The sequence below is a fragment of the Macaca nemestrina genome, chromosome 14, assembly GCF_043159975.1.
Source record: "Macaca nemestrina isolate mMacNem1 chromosome 14, mMacNem.hap1, whole genome shotgun sequence".
NCBI lineage: Eukaryota > Metazoa > Chordata > Mammalia > Primates > Cercopithecidae > Macaca > Macaca nemestrina.
Genome location: NC_092138.1, coordinates 91671630 through 91690376, shown reverse-complemented (window position 1 = coordinate 91690376; position 18747 = coordinate 91671630). Strand labels below are relative to the sequence as shown.

Here is an 18747-nt window from a genome sequence, read left to right as displayed (position 1 = left end):
GGTGGGTGGATCACGAGGTCAGGAGATCGAGACCATCCTGGCTAACACGGTGAAACCCCGTCTCTACTAAAAATACAAAAAAAAAACCTAGCCGGGCGTGGTGGCGGGCGCCTGTAGTCCCAGCTACTCGGAGGCTGAGGCGGGAGAATGGCGTGAACCCGGGAGGTGGAGCTTGCAGTGAGCCGAGATCGGGCCACTGCACTCCAGCCTGGGCCACACAGCGAGACTCTGTCTCAAAAAAAAAAAAAAAAAAAAAAAAAAGTACAATGGTATAGTACCTGTAGAGATCTGTCTTGGAGTCTGTGTCTCTTGACATCTGTCTAGGTGTCCTCTGCTGTTGCCTCTGTATTTTTCTTTCTTCCTGTTTGTTGGTTGGTTGGTTTGAGACAGTCTCGGTCTGTTGCCCAGACTAGAGTGCAGTGGCATGATCTCAGCTCACTGCAACCTCCGCCTGCCAGGCTCAAGTGATTCTCATGCCTCAGCCTCCCAAGTAGCTGGGACTACAGGTGTGTGCCACCATGCCTGGCCTGTTTCTTCCTGTTTCTTTGGTTTCACCAGCACTTCAGGTCTCGGTTTCTGTCTCTAAGCATCTGAATCTGTGCCTTGCCCTGTGTGTCTGTGTGTCTATTTCTCTAACACCTCTGTGTGTGTGTGTGTGTATGTGTATGTGTCTGTCAACCTCTCCATCCAGGGTCTGGGATATAGGGTCCTTCAGTCCCTAACCCCCAGCCTTATGTGACCTGTCTAGTTCCACGAGTCTGGCGAGCGGCAAGGCAGGATAAGCAGGGCCCCTGCACTGCATGGCCTCAGGAGGCTCAGAGAATGGTGCTGTTGCGCTTTTGCAGTGCTGGGATCCTGGCTGTAAGAGCATATGCTTTGGAGTTGGACGTTCATAGGTTTGAATCCTGGCTCTGCCACTCCCTACCTGGTTTTCTCCTCTGGACCCTCAGTTTCCCTCCTCGCAGGGCTCTTGTGAGGATCTGGTGAGATAATCTATGCCTTGGGAATAGATTATCTCAGGGACTACATGACAGGCACCTTTGAGAGAGCCTGGGAGAAGATGGATAAGAGGATGCCGCTCAGCGCTGTTCTCTTCCACTTTCCTGGTACTGAGGGGAGGGCTCAGGGAGAGGAATCTACCCTGATGGTTCTATCTCATTCTCACATCTTCCTCTCTCACTCCTGATACAGATGGACAGTGGGCAGCAGAAAGAGGAAGCTGGCAGCCAAGGCATACATGCCCCTGCGGGCAAAGCGGTGGGCAGCTGAGCTGGATGGACGCTGCCCCTCGGACAGCAGTGCAGAGGGGGCTTCGGTCCCTGAGCGGCCAGACGAAGGCATTGACAGCCACACATTTGAGAGCATCAGTGAAGATGACTCATCCCTGTCCCACCTCAAGTCATCTATCACCAACTACTTTGGTGCAGCTGGGCGATTGGCCTGTGGGGAGAAGTACCAGGTGTTGGCTCGGAGGGTCACACCTGAGGGCAAGGTTCAGTACCTGGTGGAGTGGGAAGGGACCACCCCTTACTGACTAGCCCCCAGGGGTGCCAGGGGTCCTGAAAACCAAAGGAGGAGCAGCAGAAGCCATAGGCTCCCCAGCTTTCTCCAGGCTGGGGTGGGAGAAGGAAGCAGGACAGAGCTGCAAGTGCCTGGCAGAAGGCCCTGCCTGCCTGCCAGGCCAAGGCCTCCGTCTCTCTGCTGTACCATCTCTGTTCCAGGGCCTCCTCGGGCTCGTTACCCCTGTGCCTGTGTCTCTACACACTCCACAACCCCTCAAACTCTGTTTATCTGTTCCTCTGACCTTGAGTCCCCTGCTCTGGGACCCTTCCTCCTGAGGCCCAGGTCTTTGTCCCCAGTTGTGTGCCTTGACCTCTCTCGCCCCTTTTTGGGTGTGTTTGCACATCCTGTGTGTGCACAGCTGTCCCTCCACTGGATACCCTTTACACCTGACCCGTGGGGCAGCCAGTCCTCCCAGGGACTACATAACAGGCACCTTTGAGAGAGCGTGGGAGAAGATGGGTAAGAGGATGCCGCTCAGCGCTGTTCTCTTCCACTTTCCTGCCACTCCCCACTGCCCTTGGAGAGAGGTGGTAGGGTGGGAGAAAGCCCCTGTGAAAGCCTGCGAGGATCTGAAGAGTGAAGGGCTGGGTCTGCCTCAGAAGGCACCAGCACCAGGGTCCAGGCTGAGAGTGAAGGCTGCCAGTGTCAGCTTTGGCCACACTCCCTCAGTCTCCATAGAGCTGGGCCTGGCCTTGCTGGAATGGAGGCATCCTTCCAGACCTGGGGGACGGGGCTGGGCAGTGGTGGTAGGAGGGAAACCATGTCATGCTAAACCTGTTTCTGGTGCCTCCCACCCCCAGACCCACCAGACACCACACAGCAGACAATATACACCCACTCCCACAAGTTTCCATCCACATGTGTTGTACTTTCAGCTCCAGGCACGCGGACAGCCCCACACGGCCACACCACCACATGCCCAAGTGTACTCACACACAGAGCCACACAGTCCCTCTGGGCCTCATGGCTCCTCCCTTGGCTTTCTCTTGGCCCACTTCCAGGGCCCAAGTGCTGCAACTAAATGTGAAAGCTCAGCTCCCGCCCCTTCTTTCAGCCCATCAACCAGCTTTGGTTCCATAGGGAAGCACAGGGGACTCACCCTCTTTCATATCCCTTGCCCTGCCCTGAAATGGACAATCACTTTTTGGGATAGGTTGAAATTTTTAAAGGGCCCGCATCATTCAGTTCCCTCAAAGGGAAGCCCTTGCCAGTGGGGGTTTGAAAGAGAATTTTTGGAACAACATTCAAATTCTGCCTCATCTGGAGGGAAACCAAAATTGGGAGGGGGAAGAGGACCCCTCATGTTTTGCTGCTTCCAGAGATATTAGAAACTGACTCACTTGATTGGAAAGTGGACAAAAGTGCCTTGACGTGGAGGGTGGGCACCAGATGGGGACCAGCCTTGCCAACTGCTGCTGTGGCCTCCAGCTTGGCTGGTTTTGCAGGCCACCAGCAGGAAGGCGAAGGTGGTGGTAGAGCAAGAGGCACTGGTGGGGCAGCAGGCCTGCAGGAGCTGTTTTTCCATTACTAGGCCTGACGCCTCTCTACCTGTGAGCGTTCAGGGGGTCCCTGAGATAGTTTAGATGTCCCCCTTCTTAGACCTCAGCTCCCACAGTGCCTTTTAAAGGGGACCTCACCTCCTGTGCACCGCCCACCCACTTTCCTCTGCTTCCCTGGCACAGCCCAGGCATAGATAAGCTGGCATTGGGCCCAGTTCTTCCCCCTTCTCAGCCCCACAGCTGCTGCCACAGGGGCCAACTGGGGCCAGGTGGAAGGGGAGCTGAGAAGCCAGCCCCTAGCCCAGGGGTGCTGTGGGACCTGGGATTCAATTTGTAGCTTCCTGCCTGGCTTCAGAGAGCCCAGCAACCACCTGCTTTCCAGACTTCTGAGATAGCCTGGGACGAGCAATCCTGTTATAGTACACCTGGACCTTCCCTACCTGGGCTCTGGGGAGGCTCTGGGCTTGGAGAGGGAAAAGCAGGGAAGGGGTGTCTTCACCACCTGGGAAGATAGCACAAGGCCTAATGAGGTCACCCTGACTGCCCACCCCAGCATTTCATTCATACCAGATAATAGCTGCATTACTGCCAACTGACCTTATAACCCTCTGCACCTTCAAAAAGATTCATGGTTTTTAATTGCTGCTTTTAATAACATTTGTTAAAGTTATAATTGATGTGTCTGTTTTATGATTTAAAAGCTCCCTTTGAACAATCACCTGTCTTCCCTGTAATGAATTAGCTGCTGAGTATCAGAAGGAATTGGCTCTGGCTTTTGCTCTTGGTTTACTGGAGGCTGAGAAGGAATGGCAGGACCCTGTCCTCTGGCCACCTTGCCACTCTTACCACTGCCAGCAACATTCTCACCCCTACTGCCAGAGAGAATATGGAATCTTTTGCGAGTACCCAACCTGTGGGGGCAAAAAACATTAGTTGAGGGCCACTGAGAGGTAAAAGATGGAAAATGAACTTAGAAATTGACCCTACTATAATACTTAGGTCCAGGCACCAAAGAACTTTATCAGTACATCATCACACAATTATAGAAATATGAAATGAGTTCTAGACCTGACTCTGCTAGTTCTAACCTGTGCCACTTTAGTCAGATTCCTTTCCTTCAGTTTTCTCACCCTTCAAATGCCAGTGATAATCCCAGCACATCTGCTCCCCAGGTGTTGGGAGAGACTTCGCTGCGTGTGATTATTACTTCAAAATAAACCTCTAAATCTAGGGCAGTTTGGAGAGGAAAAAAACAGGAGATGTGAAGGGGTAGGAAAAAGGTCATCTATAGAGAGGTAAAGGCCATGGATTCCACTGAATTCTACAGTTTGAGGGGTAAAGTGTAGCCTGTAATCCCGAGTGAAGGGCTTAGTGGTGGTAACATCTGCCCTTAAACGTCTTCATTCACTATGGCTCCCACTTCTTTCTACCACTCCATCAGCTTCAATCTTTTATCTGTCCTCAGAATAAAACCACAATGGGAGTTGGGGGGGCGGTGGTTATTCTCTGGGCTATAATTAATGGAATGGAATGAAAAGTGGCACCAGGTGTCAAAAGACCTGGGTTCTAGTGCAAGGTCTACAAGAAGCAGCTGTATGGACCCTCCTACGATCAGTGGGCCTCCCAGGCTAGAGAGTGCCTGCTTCTCTGTAGTCTAGTATTTCCAAATTCACAACTAACATTTACCTTTGGAATTTAGGGACAAGGAAGTAGAATTCTCAGAAATCCCCCAAATCATAAGTTATTCTTAAAATACTTCATTCTTTATACTCTTTTCTTCATTATCATAGGTATCTGGAAACACTCTGTTTACTAAGTAGACAAATTAAGCCTATTTTTACTTACAAAGAACTGTAGCGTACAGAGAATATTTAAAAGACAGGAAGACACCAGGCAACATATATTGGATAGCATTCAAATAAATATAACATTTGAATATCCTAAAGCAAGGTAAACAGAATATAGAATCAATCGTGTCCAGACTGTTAACTTATTTTGCTTCCACAGTTTATTTCTCAGAACACCATAAGATTTGTATAAAGTATGCTAGGTTGTTTATCAAATCATTTTATTTGCAAGAACTCACCATTAGCAGCTGATATGGCCAGACATACAGACATAATGACATCACAGCAACCAAAAGTAGGGCTAATTAGATGGTGACTATTTCTCTCTGCTATACTCCTGTCTCAGTTCTTACAGCCTTCAATTCAGTATGTTAGTATTTGATGAAGTTGGATTCTTTCAAACTAGTAATGTCTCTATAATGGTAAGTGTTAGTATTCACAGAATAATTACAATACTTCTCATTTCCTCAACTGATTTTTCTAGGGTTTATGGATTCAAAAAACATACATTTCCGAAGAAATACTGGGAGGGAATTCCCATGTGGAAACACTGGTCTGGGTCCTAGCCCTAGCCTCTGCATCATCATTCTGGGATGACGGTTTGTAATAGTGACCAAACCACGTAAGCTGGCATTAAGGCAGACCCTAGAGATCAGTGAACTCCTGCAGATCTGTGGTGAGTAGTAAACAACACATTTATTTTTTTTTTAGACGAAGTGTCGCTCTGTTGCCAGGCTGGAGTGCAGTAGCAAGATCTCGGCTCACTGCAACCTCTGCCTCCTGGGTTCAAGTGATTCGCCTGCCTCAGACTCCCGAGTAGCTGGGACTAGAGGCATGTGCCACCACACCCAGCTAATTTTTAGTAGAGACGGGGTTTCACCATGTTGGTCAGGATGGTCTCGATCTTTTGACCTCGTGATCCACCCATCTTGGCCTCCCAAAGTGCTGGGATTACAGGTGTGAGCCACCGAGCCCAGCAAACAATACATTTTAAGTGCCAGACCAACACCATATAGATGTTTTAAAAACTAACAACTTTATTGTTGGCTACAGCAGCTTCTCTGGATCTATGGCCTACAAAGAACTGACTGAACCTCTGAATGAAAGAGTAAGAGCATTAGGTTTAGAATCAGAGTTGGGTTCACATCCTAATTCTGCCACGTACTTTACATGTTACATGTTCTCTGGTCTCAGGTTTCATCTGTAAAGTGAGGAAAACATTGCATTATAAGGATTATATAATGTTAAGAACCTATGACAATGCCTGGCAGAAATGGCCCTCTCCCCTCCCATTTCCTATTACAGTCAACCTTGACACCAGGGAAGAGGAAGGCCACTAAGAGCTTTCTGGTAACAGCAAACCACCCAATGAAGGCCACAGACAGAAAAATCTCCTTTGGAATTAGTCTCACTTTAAGAATATTCAAGGAAAAAAGTTTAATTTTGCCAATTCCATAAATCAAAAGTGACTATGTACTGTAGAGAGAGCTTTAGTTATTTAAATACTTTAAACATCAATTTGCCAAACAGGTGCAAGACATGCCCCTATCCTCAAGCAGCTTACAATCTAGGAATACGAAGCTGACTGTGATGCACAAAGATGGCAGGAATACCACAAAAGAAGAGATTCCTGCCAACCATGGAAGCCAGGCCATACAAAGGAGCAGCAACATTTCACAGGCATTCATGCAGAAGGGCATTCCAGGCAGAGGGGACGGCATGAACATAGCAGTAACATCACACAGTATAGTGGAGCCATCCATTTCCCAGCGTGGGAGAGGAGATGCAGGGGATAATGATGGAAAAGGTGAGCTGAAGCAAGGTTATAAAAACCAGAGCTAGAAATTGGACTTTATCCTGGAAGCAATACAGGCAGTCCACCTTGGGTCCCCAGCGCATTTTAGATAGGGTTTACTTTACACAGGTTTCCATATATAGCACAACATGATCTGTTGTAAAAAGCAAGGACATCACCATTATCATTCTCTTTGTTGTTCTAAGATAATCCCTCAAAATCTCCATTGGAATCCTCAGGAACTTTCCAAAGGCCCCAGCCTAAAGTCCCTACAAGATCTTTGCAAAGGACTCTCAGAGATTGTCTTCCATTTGGTATTTGGGAGCACGAAGATCCAAGAAGTACAGTAGTTATCAGCACTACACCCTGCACTACCCACTTTCTGGACCTCCATGCAGTTCAGTTTCCTGCAGTAATGTATAAAATGAAAACTGGCTCAGAGGGGTGGTTTACAAACCTTTAACAAAGAACGCTTTTAAAAAAATCCCCAGGCAGGCAGTCCCCAAGGTACTACTGTCAACCCCTGGGGCTCAATGAAACAAACCTAAAGACACAGGTCTGTCCGATTCCTGGGGCTATTTCTGTGTTCAAGTGAAAAGGTTAGTTTTGTGCGCTCAGAATCTACATCTTCACTGACAAAACACCAGAATTATCTGATACCTGTCATTCAGGCTAGGGAAGAGCCAAGACTTACTCCCAACCCATGAGGCTGTGCCAAAGTCCTAATATTCCCTGAGTCATACACAGGTTCATGGAGTCCATTCGTAGTCCCACCTCCTCAGAATTCAGGACCAACAAAAGCCTCTTTAGCAAGGAGAAATAATCCTGCTGATCCATGAAATGCCACCATTAGCAATTTATCCTTTTGTTAAAGCACTTGCCAGTCCCCGTAGGAGGAGACATTCATCCCACACTCTTCCAGGTGAACAAGGTCACTAGGACCACTCCTCCCCATGAGAAGCAGCAAAGCAATTACATCCTAGGCACTTGAGGTAGGCCTACTGACTCAAGATGACAAGTCTCACCCTCACTGCGTCTTCCCTTCAGTCACTACATGTAACCATCCTGGGGCCCTCGTGCCCCCTTATCCCCGTTAACCATGAAGCACTCAGAGACAAGTTACACTATGTTCTTACTTGGCCTGACTGGCCCAGCCTTTTCTTCCAGCTTTAGGAGCCTCAGACCTTCAGCCTCCACAGGCCATTTTTAGCTCCTCCGTGCCGACGGGAACATGGAATCCAGAGATGCTGGGAGGTAGAAGGTGTCCTCCTCTTCCCCAGAGTGCAGTTGATGAAGGCTGGAGGCAGCCGCTGGAGGTAGCCAGCAGAATGCACAAAAAGCTTTCCCCACTCAATCCTCTTCCATGCCGTCCTCAATCCACTTTAAATACTGCACATCTCCTTGACCCACAGGGAGACTGAAGACCTCTGGGATTTCAAAAGTATGTATAGCCTTTGGAGAGAAAGCAAAGCCCTGTGAGTGACTATGATTAGAATCAACTCATGTGATAAAACCCAACTGGCCAGCCTCATGGGAGGCTCTCTGCAACCTGCCTCACCCCACCTGTCCAGGTCCACGGCCTGTCACTCTCCAGCCTATGTTTCCCATCTGTCAACAAGTGGCCAGTTAGGCCAGATAGCTTTACAGTCTTACAGACATGGGTTCAAATTCTAAGTTTGCCCCTACTAGCTGTCTGACTATGGACAAGTCACTTAGTTTTCTTCAAATGCTCCTTAAAAAAAAAAAAGCCCTACATGACTGGACTGCTGAGGATTAATTAACACAAAGTATACAAAGCACTTACCCAGTACACCAGCTGGCACTGTATGCATTCATTAAATGCTAGCTACTCTTTTTATTATTATCCTATGCACATCACTTCCCAAAACAATCCCCCCACCAATATCTCTCTTGCCCACCTAGATTCCACCTGCTCCTGCTGATCAATCAAAAGCCTATTCTTGCTTCAAAAACAAAACAAACAAACAAACAAAAAAAAACAAAAAAAACACCTCTCTGTCCCTCAAGGTCCAATTCAACCATTGACCTTTTCCAAGGGATCTTCCCTGACAATCCAGGTCTAGAGGAATCTCCTCCTCTCCTGTTTCTTTCACCTGGCCATTGTCACACAGTGCAAGTTCTCTTCACTTTCTAGGCTGAAGAAACATGAGGACTTGGACCAGAGTGTCCCATCTGTCGAATGAGGATTATAATCCTCTGCCTCCTTTCTGCTGAATGAGGTATTTTAAACTTCCCATAACATGCTTAATAAATCACAGCACATGTATACATTCACATGTTGCTTCACATGTATGCTTAAACATTCTGTAAGTTGGGTGCCTGAAGATAATGAATTTTGTTAACTTACGTGTTTTTATAAGCGGACATACAGAATTCAAAGACATTTTTAACACATTAGTAATAAGAGCGGAGACTGATAAAGCATTTCATATATGGATTTCACATATTAATTTCCATATGCATAACAACCCATTTGTATAATCCCCATTTTACAGAAGGGGCAACTGAGGCACAGAAAGTATTCATATTTTCCAAGCACTATGGAACAAGTGGCAGGTGGGGAGCCAGGTTTCAAGGTAGGAGGTCCAACTCTCTTAACCCTGAAGCTGTCCCTCACCAGTTAAAATTTTAATTTCTTCACAGTACTGGCTCTACCAATGGTTCCTTACTCTCTCACCTCTGCTGAGGTGGTATCATGAGGGCCCCCTCTATAGCTAGTTTGAGACCCAGATGTAACCGTGTATTCACAGAATCCTAGTTCCCTAAGAAGTAAAGAAAAGGTTTCATCATCCATATAGGTGGTTTGCATCTCTAGCCCTATGTTAGAGTCAACCTGAGAAGATTCAGGTGACCACATTAGAGTCATCTAAAAAGAAAGGTGCTTTTTAATACCACTATACTTGATCCCCGCCCTGGCCAAATTAAGTTGAAATCTGTGAGGTGGGGCCTAAATTGGTAGTTTGAAAAATGTGTCCAAATGATGCTAATACATAGCAGGCAGTTATGAGAAACACTGGTTTAGACCAGTGCTTCTCAAGCTTTAATGTGCAGAGAAATCACCTGGGGGTCTTGTTAAACTATAATTTGATTCAGTAGGTCTGGGGTGAGCAGGAGATTCTACAGTTCTTGAAAGCTCCCAGGTGATGCCAATTCCAAAAATTCCACTTTGAATGACAGAATGATAAAGGTTTATACTAGAGGTTCTCAAAGTGAAGGTCCACTGACGCCTGGGGATCTCCAGGACTCTAGGGGGTCCTTGGGGCCAAAACTACTTTCATAATATTATTTTGTTATTTGTTCTTTTACTATGTTGACATTTGCACTAATGGTTTAAAAAAAAAAAAAACAGGCCAGGTGTGGTGGTTCATGCCTATAATCCCAGCACTTTAGGAGGCCGTGGCAGGTGGATCACTTGAGCCCAGGAGTTGAAGACCAGCCTGACCAACGTAGCAAAACTCTGTCTTTAAAAGACAAAAATAATAATAATAATTAGCTGGGCATGGTGGCAGGCACCTATAATCCCAGCTACTTGGGAGGCTGAGGCAGGAGAATCGCTTTAACTTGGGAGACAGAGGCTGTAGTGAGCTGAGATCATGCTGCAGCATTCCAGCCTAGGCAACAGAGCGAGACTCCGTCTCAAAAAAAAAAAAAAAGGTAAAACTGCTGGCACTTCAGCATGAGTTGAGACAGTGACACTAACCTGTACTCATTGTCATTATATTCTTCACTGCCACACAGTTGGACTTTAAAAAGTCAATTTCACTTAGCATCTCTGATGAAGTAGGCAAAATTACTACTTTAATTAAATTTCAATCCTTGCGTACATGCCTTTTCAATATTCTGTGTGACAAAACACTGGTAGGAAGTACACATAAAGCATTTCTACTACATGCCTAAGTTCACTGCGTGTCTGATTGTTTTAGTACAAGTTAAACTTTTTTTTTTTTGGTGGAACACCAATTTTACTTTCAAGTCCGAGTAACCATAATTTGTCATTTCTACAAATTATAGTTACTTCAGGCTTGAGTATTAGGTAGGCACTTCCTCAAATATGAATAAATTGAGCCCACCACTCAAATAAAGACAATTTACATCATGTATGGCCAATGATAAAATTGATGTTTTCAAACAAAACTAAATTTTGAAAGACCTGACTTTATCACCATGAGCTTAAAGTGTCCCAGAATTTAAAGATGTTTCAGAGGAGATCCAGCTGTCTTATTAAGCCAGAATCTGCTAAAATGTAAAATGTCATTCTTCTAAATTTTTTTGTCTTTAGGAAATCTTACTTTCCTTAAAAATGCATTATTTATGTTAATATGTAATGGTTTTATCATTTTAAATGAAATAAAAATATTTTTATATTCTGTTTTAGTTTCTAAAACAGTAAACTTTTATATAACCCATAAAGTTCTTTTGGGTCTCAATTTTTAAAAGTGTAAAGGGGTTCTGAGACCAACATTTTGAAGGCCACTGGTTTAAACTATCTTATTCTAGCCCCCCATTATACAGATGGAGAATCTGAGGGTCAGAGAGGGATAGGGACTTGCCCAAAGTCACATAGAAGGTGGCTGGCTGGGATCCAGGTCTCCAGCTTTTCAAGGTCATTCCCTTAGTACCTTGGCTGGTCCTATGGTAAAGGAGTGAGAAGACATGCCAACCTTACCTGATGCAGATGGACAGCATGAAGACCCTGGAAGTCTTTGTCTTCATTAACTATAGATGAAAACAAACAAAAACTAAAAACTGCTGCTTTAGGGCCTGATCCCCAGTGCTGCCACTGCTCATTCATCTGGTCATTTAGGAGACAGCTTTCCTCCGGGGTCACCAGGCCCTGTCACTAGCTTACAAATGAACCCAGGGCATCTTATGTGGGGAAACACCTCAATCAGTTATCTCTGCTAACTTTTAATTGGAACCTGGAAAAAGGCCATGGTCTCACTCACTCCCCTATCAAGACCTCCTATGGGCCAGGCTTGGTGGCTCACACCTGTAATCCCAGGACTTTGGGAGGCCAAGGTGGGCGGATCACCTGAGGTCGGGAGTTCGAAACCAGCCTGACCAACATGGAGAAACCCCATTTCTACTAAAAATACAAAATTAGCTGGGTGTGGTGGTGCATGCCTGTAATCCCAGCTACTTGGGAGGCTAAGGCAGGAGAATCACCTGAACCCGGGAGGTAGAGGTTGCAGTCAGCCGAGATTGTGCCACTGCACTCCAGCCTGGGCAACAAGAGCGGAACTCCGTCTCAAAAAAGAAAAAAAAAAAAAAAACTGACCCCCCTATGCTCACATCCTCACTCACTAACAGGATGTTAGTGGCTTCTATTTTTCCCTCCCAAAAGTACCTGGAGAAGGGAACAAAACCAAATTATGATGCTCCTAAGAGGAGCTCAGTGAACTGTCAAACCTGGCCCACCTAAGTGACCTACTGAGGAGAAAACTTTAAAATCTTTCCAAGCCTATATAAACAAGTCTAGAGTTGACCAAGGCCTCACATGTCATCTGGTCCAATGCATGCATCTCACATTTGCCTGAACACTCCTGGAGGTGGGAGGTTCATCATCTCTTGATGAAGTCCATCTAACTTAAAGGTTTTCACAAGATGCTGTTTCTTATAGTGTGCCAACATCTGCCCCTAGATTATTCCCCGGCTGGCCTCATCAAGAACCACCCCAGGACAGCACTGCAGAAACTCCTATGTCTTCTCTGCTGAAGCTCTTCCAATGCTCATCCCTACACACTGGTGCTATTTTGATCACTGACTTTCCAAGACGAGTGCCGATGAATGAATAACTAAAAAACACAGAAGACTGCAGGGAAGAAGTAAGCCTTACAGTTATGGAAACTTTTAGATGCTGAAAACAAAGTCAGCAATGATGATCAGAAGACAGTATAAGAACGCCATCAGGGGAAAGGAAAGACATTTACCCTGAGAATATCAACAAGGGCAAATCTAAGATGACCAAGGTCACTGGCCCTTCCTGTGTCACAGGACTGTGGCAAAAGAATACATCACGAGAAAGGATGGGCATATAAAGGAAATAGTAGGATGAAATTCTACTCAATTTCCCAACACTGGTCTCCAGACTGGCTAAATGTGACTCATCTATACAAGTATTTAAAAATTCAGAGACCTGGGCCCCCATCCTCAGGGGGTTATTGACTAGATTGAGGCTGGAGTTCAGGGATAGACAGCATATACTTTCACAAAACTACTCAGGGAGACCTACAATCCCAAAAAAGTTAAGGTCCACTGGTTTGTGCCAGTTTTTGCAGGTGACGAAATAAAGGCCAAAGAAGGGAAGAAATCACCCAAAAGGTGAGCAGCAAAGCTGAGCTGGAACCCTGTGCTTCTGACCCTCCCCTACGGTTCTTTCTGCCCCCTTCACCACCTCTGGAGTTACTCTGTAGTCACTTCCAACCTTAACACTTCAAGATATTTCCAAGATGAGAAAACAAAGCCCCCCAGACAATTACAGAAAAATGAGATGGTAACTACAATAGACAGAAGAAAATAACCTCTTACGTGATGCCTAGACAAGGATTCACCAGCAGACACCCCTTCCCCTCCTCCATCTAGCAATGACACAGCCCAGTCACTCCTCCCCAAGTAGCTGGGAGTGACAGTTTCCTGGTAAAATTAGAAAAACATCCCACAATCTGCAGGACACCAAGTGGTGCCTCCAAGGACCAAACAATTCACTGCCCTTACCTAGCTGCCTCCAGCACAGATCCCCAGGAGCATTAAAGAGAAATCTGTCTGCCTTCTCCTTTCCTTCCCTTCCCCTCAGTCCTGAAGCTGGGGGTTTAGGGATGAAGAAGTTCACAGTCTGCTGGCACGGGGCACTCACCAGGAGGCACATGAGGACAGAGGGCCGCAGGCAGTTTGGCAGAGGGCATCATGAGCCCAGCCTGTCCAGAGCATCACAGGTAATTTAGCTGCACCATGGCAGTGAATGGCAGCCATGGGCAGAGGTCCTAGTGGGCAGGCACTGAGGGCCTAAACTAACCTCTCTCCCACCACTGCCTCCTTGTTCCTCCCTGGCCTGGTCTGCCAGGCTTGCCAGGACACCAGGAGAGAGACAGTGGAGGCAGCAGCAAAGAGAGGGAGGAATTTCCACTGGACACCCTTCACCCTTGAAACAATGCAAGCACCATACCAGACCTACAACCCTTGCAAAAATACACTATTTTCACTTTCCATTCAAACAATTTTTAAAAAATCAAAATTTTGGGACGTCCCCAAAGACGTAAACTTTTGTTAAGAACACAAAACCTTCAGAATCCACAGCATACACACACACGTACACAAAATTCTTCCACTTTAAAGAGGTCCAACCCACCAACAAACAAGAGAAGCACGCACATGGCTGCCTCTCTGGCCCCTTCCTCCCAGAATCTCCCTTCTAATTCTCCTTGGCTTAGAACACTCTTAATCCCTACTTCTGTCCTTAATGAACTCTTTCCAGGCCATCCAAAAGATACTCCCATAGTTCTCTGCCCATAAGGCACTTTGCACACACTTTTTTTTTTTGAGGCAGACTCTCGCTCTGTCGCCCAGGCTGGAGTGCAGTGGCGCGATCTCAGCTCACTGCAACCTCCGCCTACTGGGTTCAAGCGATTCTCCTGCCTCAGCCTCCCAAGTAGCTAGGACTACAGGCACATGCCACCACGCCTGGCTAATTTTTGTTTTTAGTAGATGGGATTTCACCATATTGGCCAGGCTGGTCTCCAACTCCCGACCTTGTGATCTGCCCACCTCGGCCTCACAAAGTGCTGGGATTACAGGTGTGAGCCACCGTGCCCGGCCTGCACACACTTTTGTGGTAGCATAAACTATGGAGAGCAGTAACAAATAAGAAAAGCAACAAGCTAATGGCTGTTGCCCTTCTGAATATGGACTCCACTGTTATCAGAATTTCCAAATTTTTAATCCAGCTTTTTAATGTGAAGTATCCTCATTTTAAAAATGACAATTCTGGGGGTAGGGATACAGAGCAGAAAAGTGTAAGTAAACTGTTTAAGAGAATTATGTCTTAGTTGTGGCAGGAGTAACACAAGTGTTTTAAAAATTCAACAAACAGCACACTTTAAGTTGGCAAATTTTATGTAAATAGTATCTTAAAATAGAGAGGGCAAAATGCTGGAAACCAATTCAAAATTGTTTTCAACTAGGCTGACCAAACAAAACACATCTGTTAATCAAATCTGACTTGCAGATTGCCAGCTGACAGTCTCTGCATTTATTGTAATTACCTGTTCACCTATCTGTTTCGTTCCCTGGGATTAGAAATTTTTTTTTCTTTTTTTTTTTTTTGAGACGGAGTCTCGCTCTGTCACCCAGGCTGGAGTGCAGTGGCCGGATCTCAGCTCACTGCAAGCTCTGCCTCCCGGGTTTATGCCATTCTCCTGCCTCAGCCTCCTGAGTAGCTGGGACTACAGGCGCCTGCCACCTCGCCCAGCTAGTTTTTTGTATTTTTTAGTAGAGACAGGGTTTCACCATGTTAGCCAGGATGGTCTCGATCTCCTGACCTAGTGATCCGCCCGTCTCGGCCTCCCAAAGTGCTGGGATTACAGGCTTGAGCCACCGCGCCTGGCCTTAGAAATTCTTAAAGGCCTAATATACTTCTTAGCAAAGTGTCTGACAAAATCCAACAGTTAATCAGTTGTAGGCCTACTCCTGTCATTTATATTGTTAGTTGTGCAGACTCAAGCGAGTTACTTAATTTCTGTGTGCTTTCAGGGGATTTTTCTCATAAAGGAAGGTCTAATATCTCCTTCATAGGTCTGAAGTGAAGATTAACAGAGAAGATTAACGTTAAGAGTGCTTATAAAATGTGGCTGGGTGCAGTGGCTCACACCTGTAATCCCAACACTTTGGGAGGCCGAGGCAGGCAGATCATCTGAGGTCAGGAGCTCGAGACCAGCCCGGCCAACATGGTGAAATTCCATCTCTATTAAAAAGACAAAAATTAGCCGGCGCACACGCCTGTAATCCCAGCTATTCAAGAGGCTGAGGCAGGAGAATCACTTGAACCTGGGAGGTGGAGGTTGCAATGAGCTGAGATTGCTCCATTGCACTCCAACCTGGGCAACAGAGCAAGACTCAATTTCAAAAAAAAAAAAAAGATACCGCTTATAAAACGTAAGGCCATGTCATTCAAGAGCAAGTAGTCTCTTGTCAACTACCAATGTAAACTCTGAAAACCTCCATTTGTGATTGAAGAACTTACTATCTATAGAATATGGTTAGAGAAAATGAGGCTGAGTGGTCCTAAGGAAACCTTTATATTTTAAGTCACTAAAATCAAGACCATGATCTTTTAGAGCTATTACATTAATAAGAATGGAACTGTTAATGACCATTTACCTCAGATCCTGAGATGATTTCCTAAGCCGATGTCCCCAAGTTTAGCTCAGGACCCTGCAGAGTTTAAGCGCAATGTTTGTTACATGACTAAAATGATAGGGATGTGTGGCTGGTGATGAAAAGGATGATGGTAATTATGAAAATGATGTTAGCGTAACAAGGGAAGGATGGTCTCTGGAATCTCTTCATCCTTCAACTCAGGTACCTCTACTCTCTCCAGATTCACTTCGAAAGTTACATTCCAAAGGTTCAACTTCACATTAATGGCTTGGACAGTTTCTTCAGACATATCAAGACTCTGAGTGCCATGCCAGAGGGTCCAGGCTTTTCTTCTGGCAGCTTCTTATCCTCCATCTTGTCCTGCTCCTTATCGGATCCTGATTCAGAGTCAGATTTCCCCTCAGACTCAGATTCTGTATCCATCACCTTCACCTAGATGACATCCTCTTCTTCATGTCTTCTTTCTCTTTCCAAGTCCTTTGCTTTATTTTGAAGGTTCTTCTGCATCTCTTTATAGGTATAAGCAATTTATTGAAATCTTTTTTAAAAGCCAAGCTTTAATCCAGGAAAGGATCCATATCAATTGCAGCATCAGTGAGGCCTGAGGTCTGGCATCAGACAGCATTCAATTTCCTCTGTCTGCAAAGACTTCTTCCTATGGACATAGACTCTCAGTTGTGACTAAAGATTGAAACTTGAGTAGCTCACTAATTTCACTTTCCCTGATATCAATGAATCTTAAACCCACCTGTTTTGCAGACACTAAGTTTTTTTAACTTCTTCATTAGCTCTAGGGAAAATGCATCATCATTCACACATCCTCCCACAGTTTCCAGCAAGCTTAAGAGTGGCTGATTTTATATCACCCATCACCTTTTTTATCACTACCAAAGAATCAGCAATATTGTACTGTTGCCATGTTTCTTTCAGAGTAAGGCGAGGGTTTTTTTAAATACAGTCAGCAAAGTGGTCAAACATATGTTTGGTGTAATACCTCCCAAATGCTTCGATTATACCCTAACCCAAGGGCTGAAGAAAGCTAGGGCCTTCCTGAGGGAGAAACACAATCAACATTAGAATGAACAAAGAATAATGAATCTGGGTGCTTGGGACCTCCGTCCACAATTAGCAACATTCTGATTTCCGGATTTTTTTTTCTGTTAAATGACTTCGGACTTGATGGATAAAAAAAATAACAAAACCAATCCATAAAGTGGCAATGGTGATTCTGGGTGTGTTCACAAGAAAACAGGAAGGCGTTTATCTCTTTCTGAAAGACAAGTGGGGGATTAGAGTCTTTGTAAAGCAGCAGTGGTTTTATCATTTTGTCACCTGAGGCACTGCCACAAAAAAAATGAGGGAAATCCTGTCCTTAGCCTCCTCGAAGCTTTCCAGAGTTTTGTCTTTTGCCCCAAAAGTAGGAAGGCACGCACAGAAAAGATGGGTCGTCTCCTTGGTGTTGAAGACCTGTTGAGGCACATAGCCTCTCTCCAGTTGCTTGGAATACTCGGTGCCCACTCAGCATTTAAGGGTCCTTCCTCCCCATCAACCTGGTACATTGCAAAACAGCAGCGATTTTTAAAGTTCTCAAACCACCCCTTGCTCCCATGATACTTATTTGGGTTGTCCTCCCCAGATGTTTCCTACTGGTTCCCTGTGGATATATTAGGCCTGGTTGCAGATGGCCTTCCCGGTCAGATGTCGCCCTCTACCATCTGGCCCTCCACCTAAAAGGTTAACTGGATCTTCACCTTCACGATGTTTACATTACCGGGAATACACAGCAGCTTGGAGCAGATGGGCGACCAACTCTCCACACTGGTTTTTTTTTGGTTTTGGGGTGGGGGGAGGGCGCCAAGGTGTTGGGGAAGCAGGGTCTTGCTGTCACCCAGGCTGGAGTGCAGTGGCATAATCACAGCTCACTGCAGCCTCGACCTCCCAGGCTTAGGTGAGCCTCCCGCTTCAGCCTCCCGAGTAGCTGAGACTACAGGTGCGTGCTACCACACCGCACTAATTTTCTTCTTCTTCTTTTTTTTTTTTCTTTTTGATAAAGACTGGGTTCTCACTATGTTGCCCAGGCTGGTTTCGAACTCCTGGGCTCAAGCGATCCTCCCGCCGCGGCCTCCCAAAGCGCTGGGATTACAGGCACGGCCACCGCGCCCACAGCTGCTTCTCCTTGGTGGACTGATCAACACCAACAAGGCGGCGCACGTCCCTATTACTCACGCCTTTGTCCGGCTCCTGGAGAATACTCATCCAGTCTTCCTGGAGGCACGACGCTCCGCCTCCTCTTGACAGGTGTCTGGCCCAGGATCAAGATTCCCCTCCAGGCCTCCGCTCCGCCTGGGGCGGCCTCACCTGCGGTCGTAGCCGCGGTGGCCTCCCTAACGGCTGCGGTCGCCGCCGCCTAGAGCCTGGTTTTGGAGCCGCGAGGCCGCCCACGAAGCTCTTTAACTTCCCGTAACTCCCCATCCTCGCCGCTCCGCTGGCTGGGAATTTGGCAAGTCTTGCCCTACGCGATAAACACGTAAGCCAACTGGCAAACTGGCCTCCGCAATCTCCTGAGCAGCGCCCTAGATGACGCCAGACAGAGGGAGCCGCAGCCACTGGCTACAGTTGACAAGGCCCTAACGGACACTTCTCGCGAGGC

At 46.4% G+C, this 18747-nt stretch overlaps 1 protein-coding gene and 1 long non-coding RNA gene across 10 annotated transcripts in view; one reads left to right on the top strand and one right to left on the bottom strand.

Moving 5' to 3' along the window:
• Nucleotides 1-8715, top strand: part of LOC105487144 (PHD finger protein 19) — a 28003-nt gene extending 19288 nt beyond the window's left edge. For all 8 annotated transcript variants that reach the window (XM_011750460.3, XM_011750458.3, XM_071078254.1 and 5 more), the window contains one exon: nucleotides 1192-8715. In XM_011750460.3, the coding sequence (XP_011748762.1) occupies nucleotides 1192-1534 (343 nt within the window). In that variant the 3' untranslated portion in view covers nucleotides 1535-8715. The remainder of the gene's footprint in view (nucleotides 1-1191) is intronic.
• LOC105487146 (uncharacterized) lies at nucleotides 5053-18737 on the bottom strand. 2 transcript variants are annotated; one of them, XR_011612827.1, is made up of 3 exons: nucleotides 16098-18729; nucleotides 11392-11441; nucleotides 5053-8156 (listed from the first exon to the last, which is right to left on the bottom strand). It is a non-coding gene; the product is annotated as an uncharacterized lncRNA (long non-coding RNA). The 2 variants fall into 2 exon arrangements; XR_011612826.1 differs by having other exon boundaries at nucleotides 11392-18737.
• Between the last annotated feature and the right edge of the window lie 10 nt (nucleotides 18738-18747).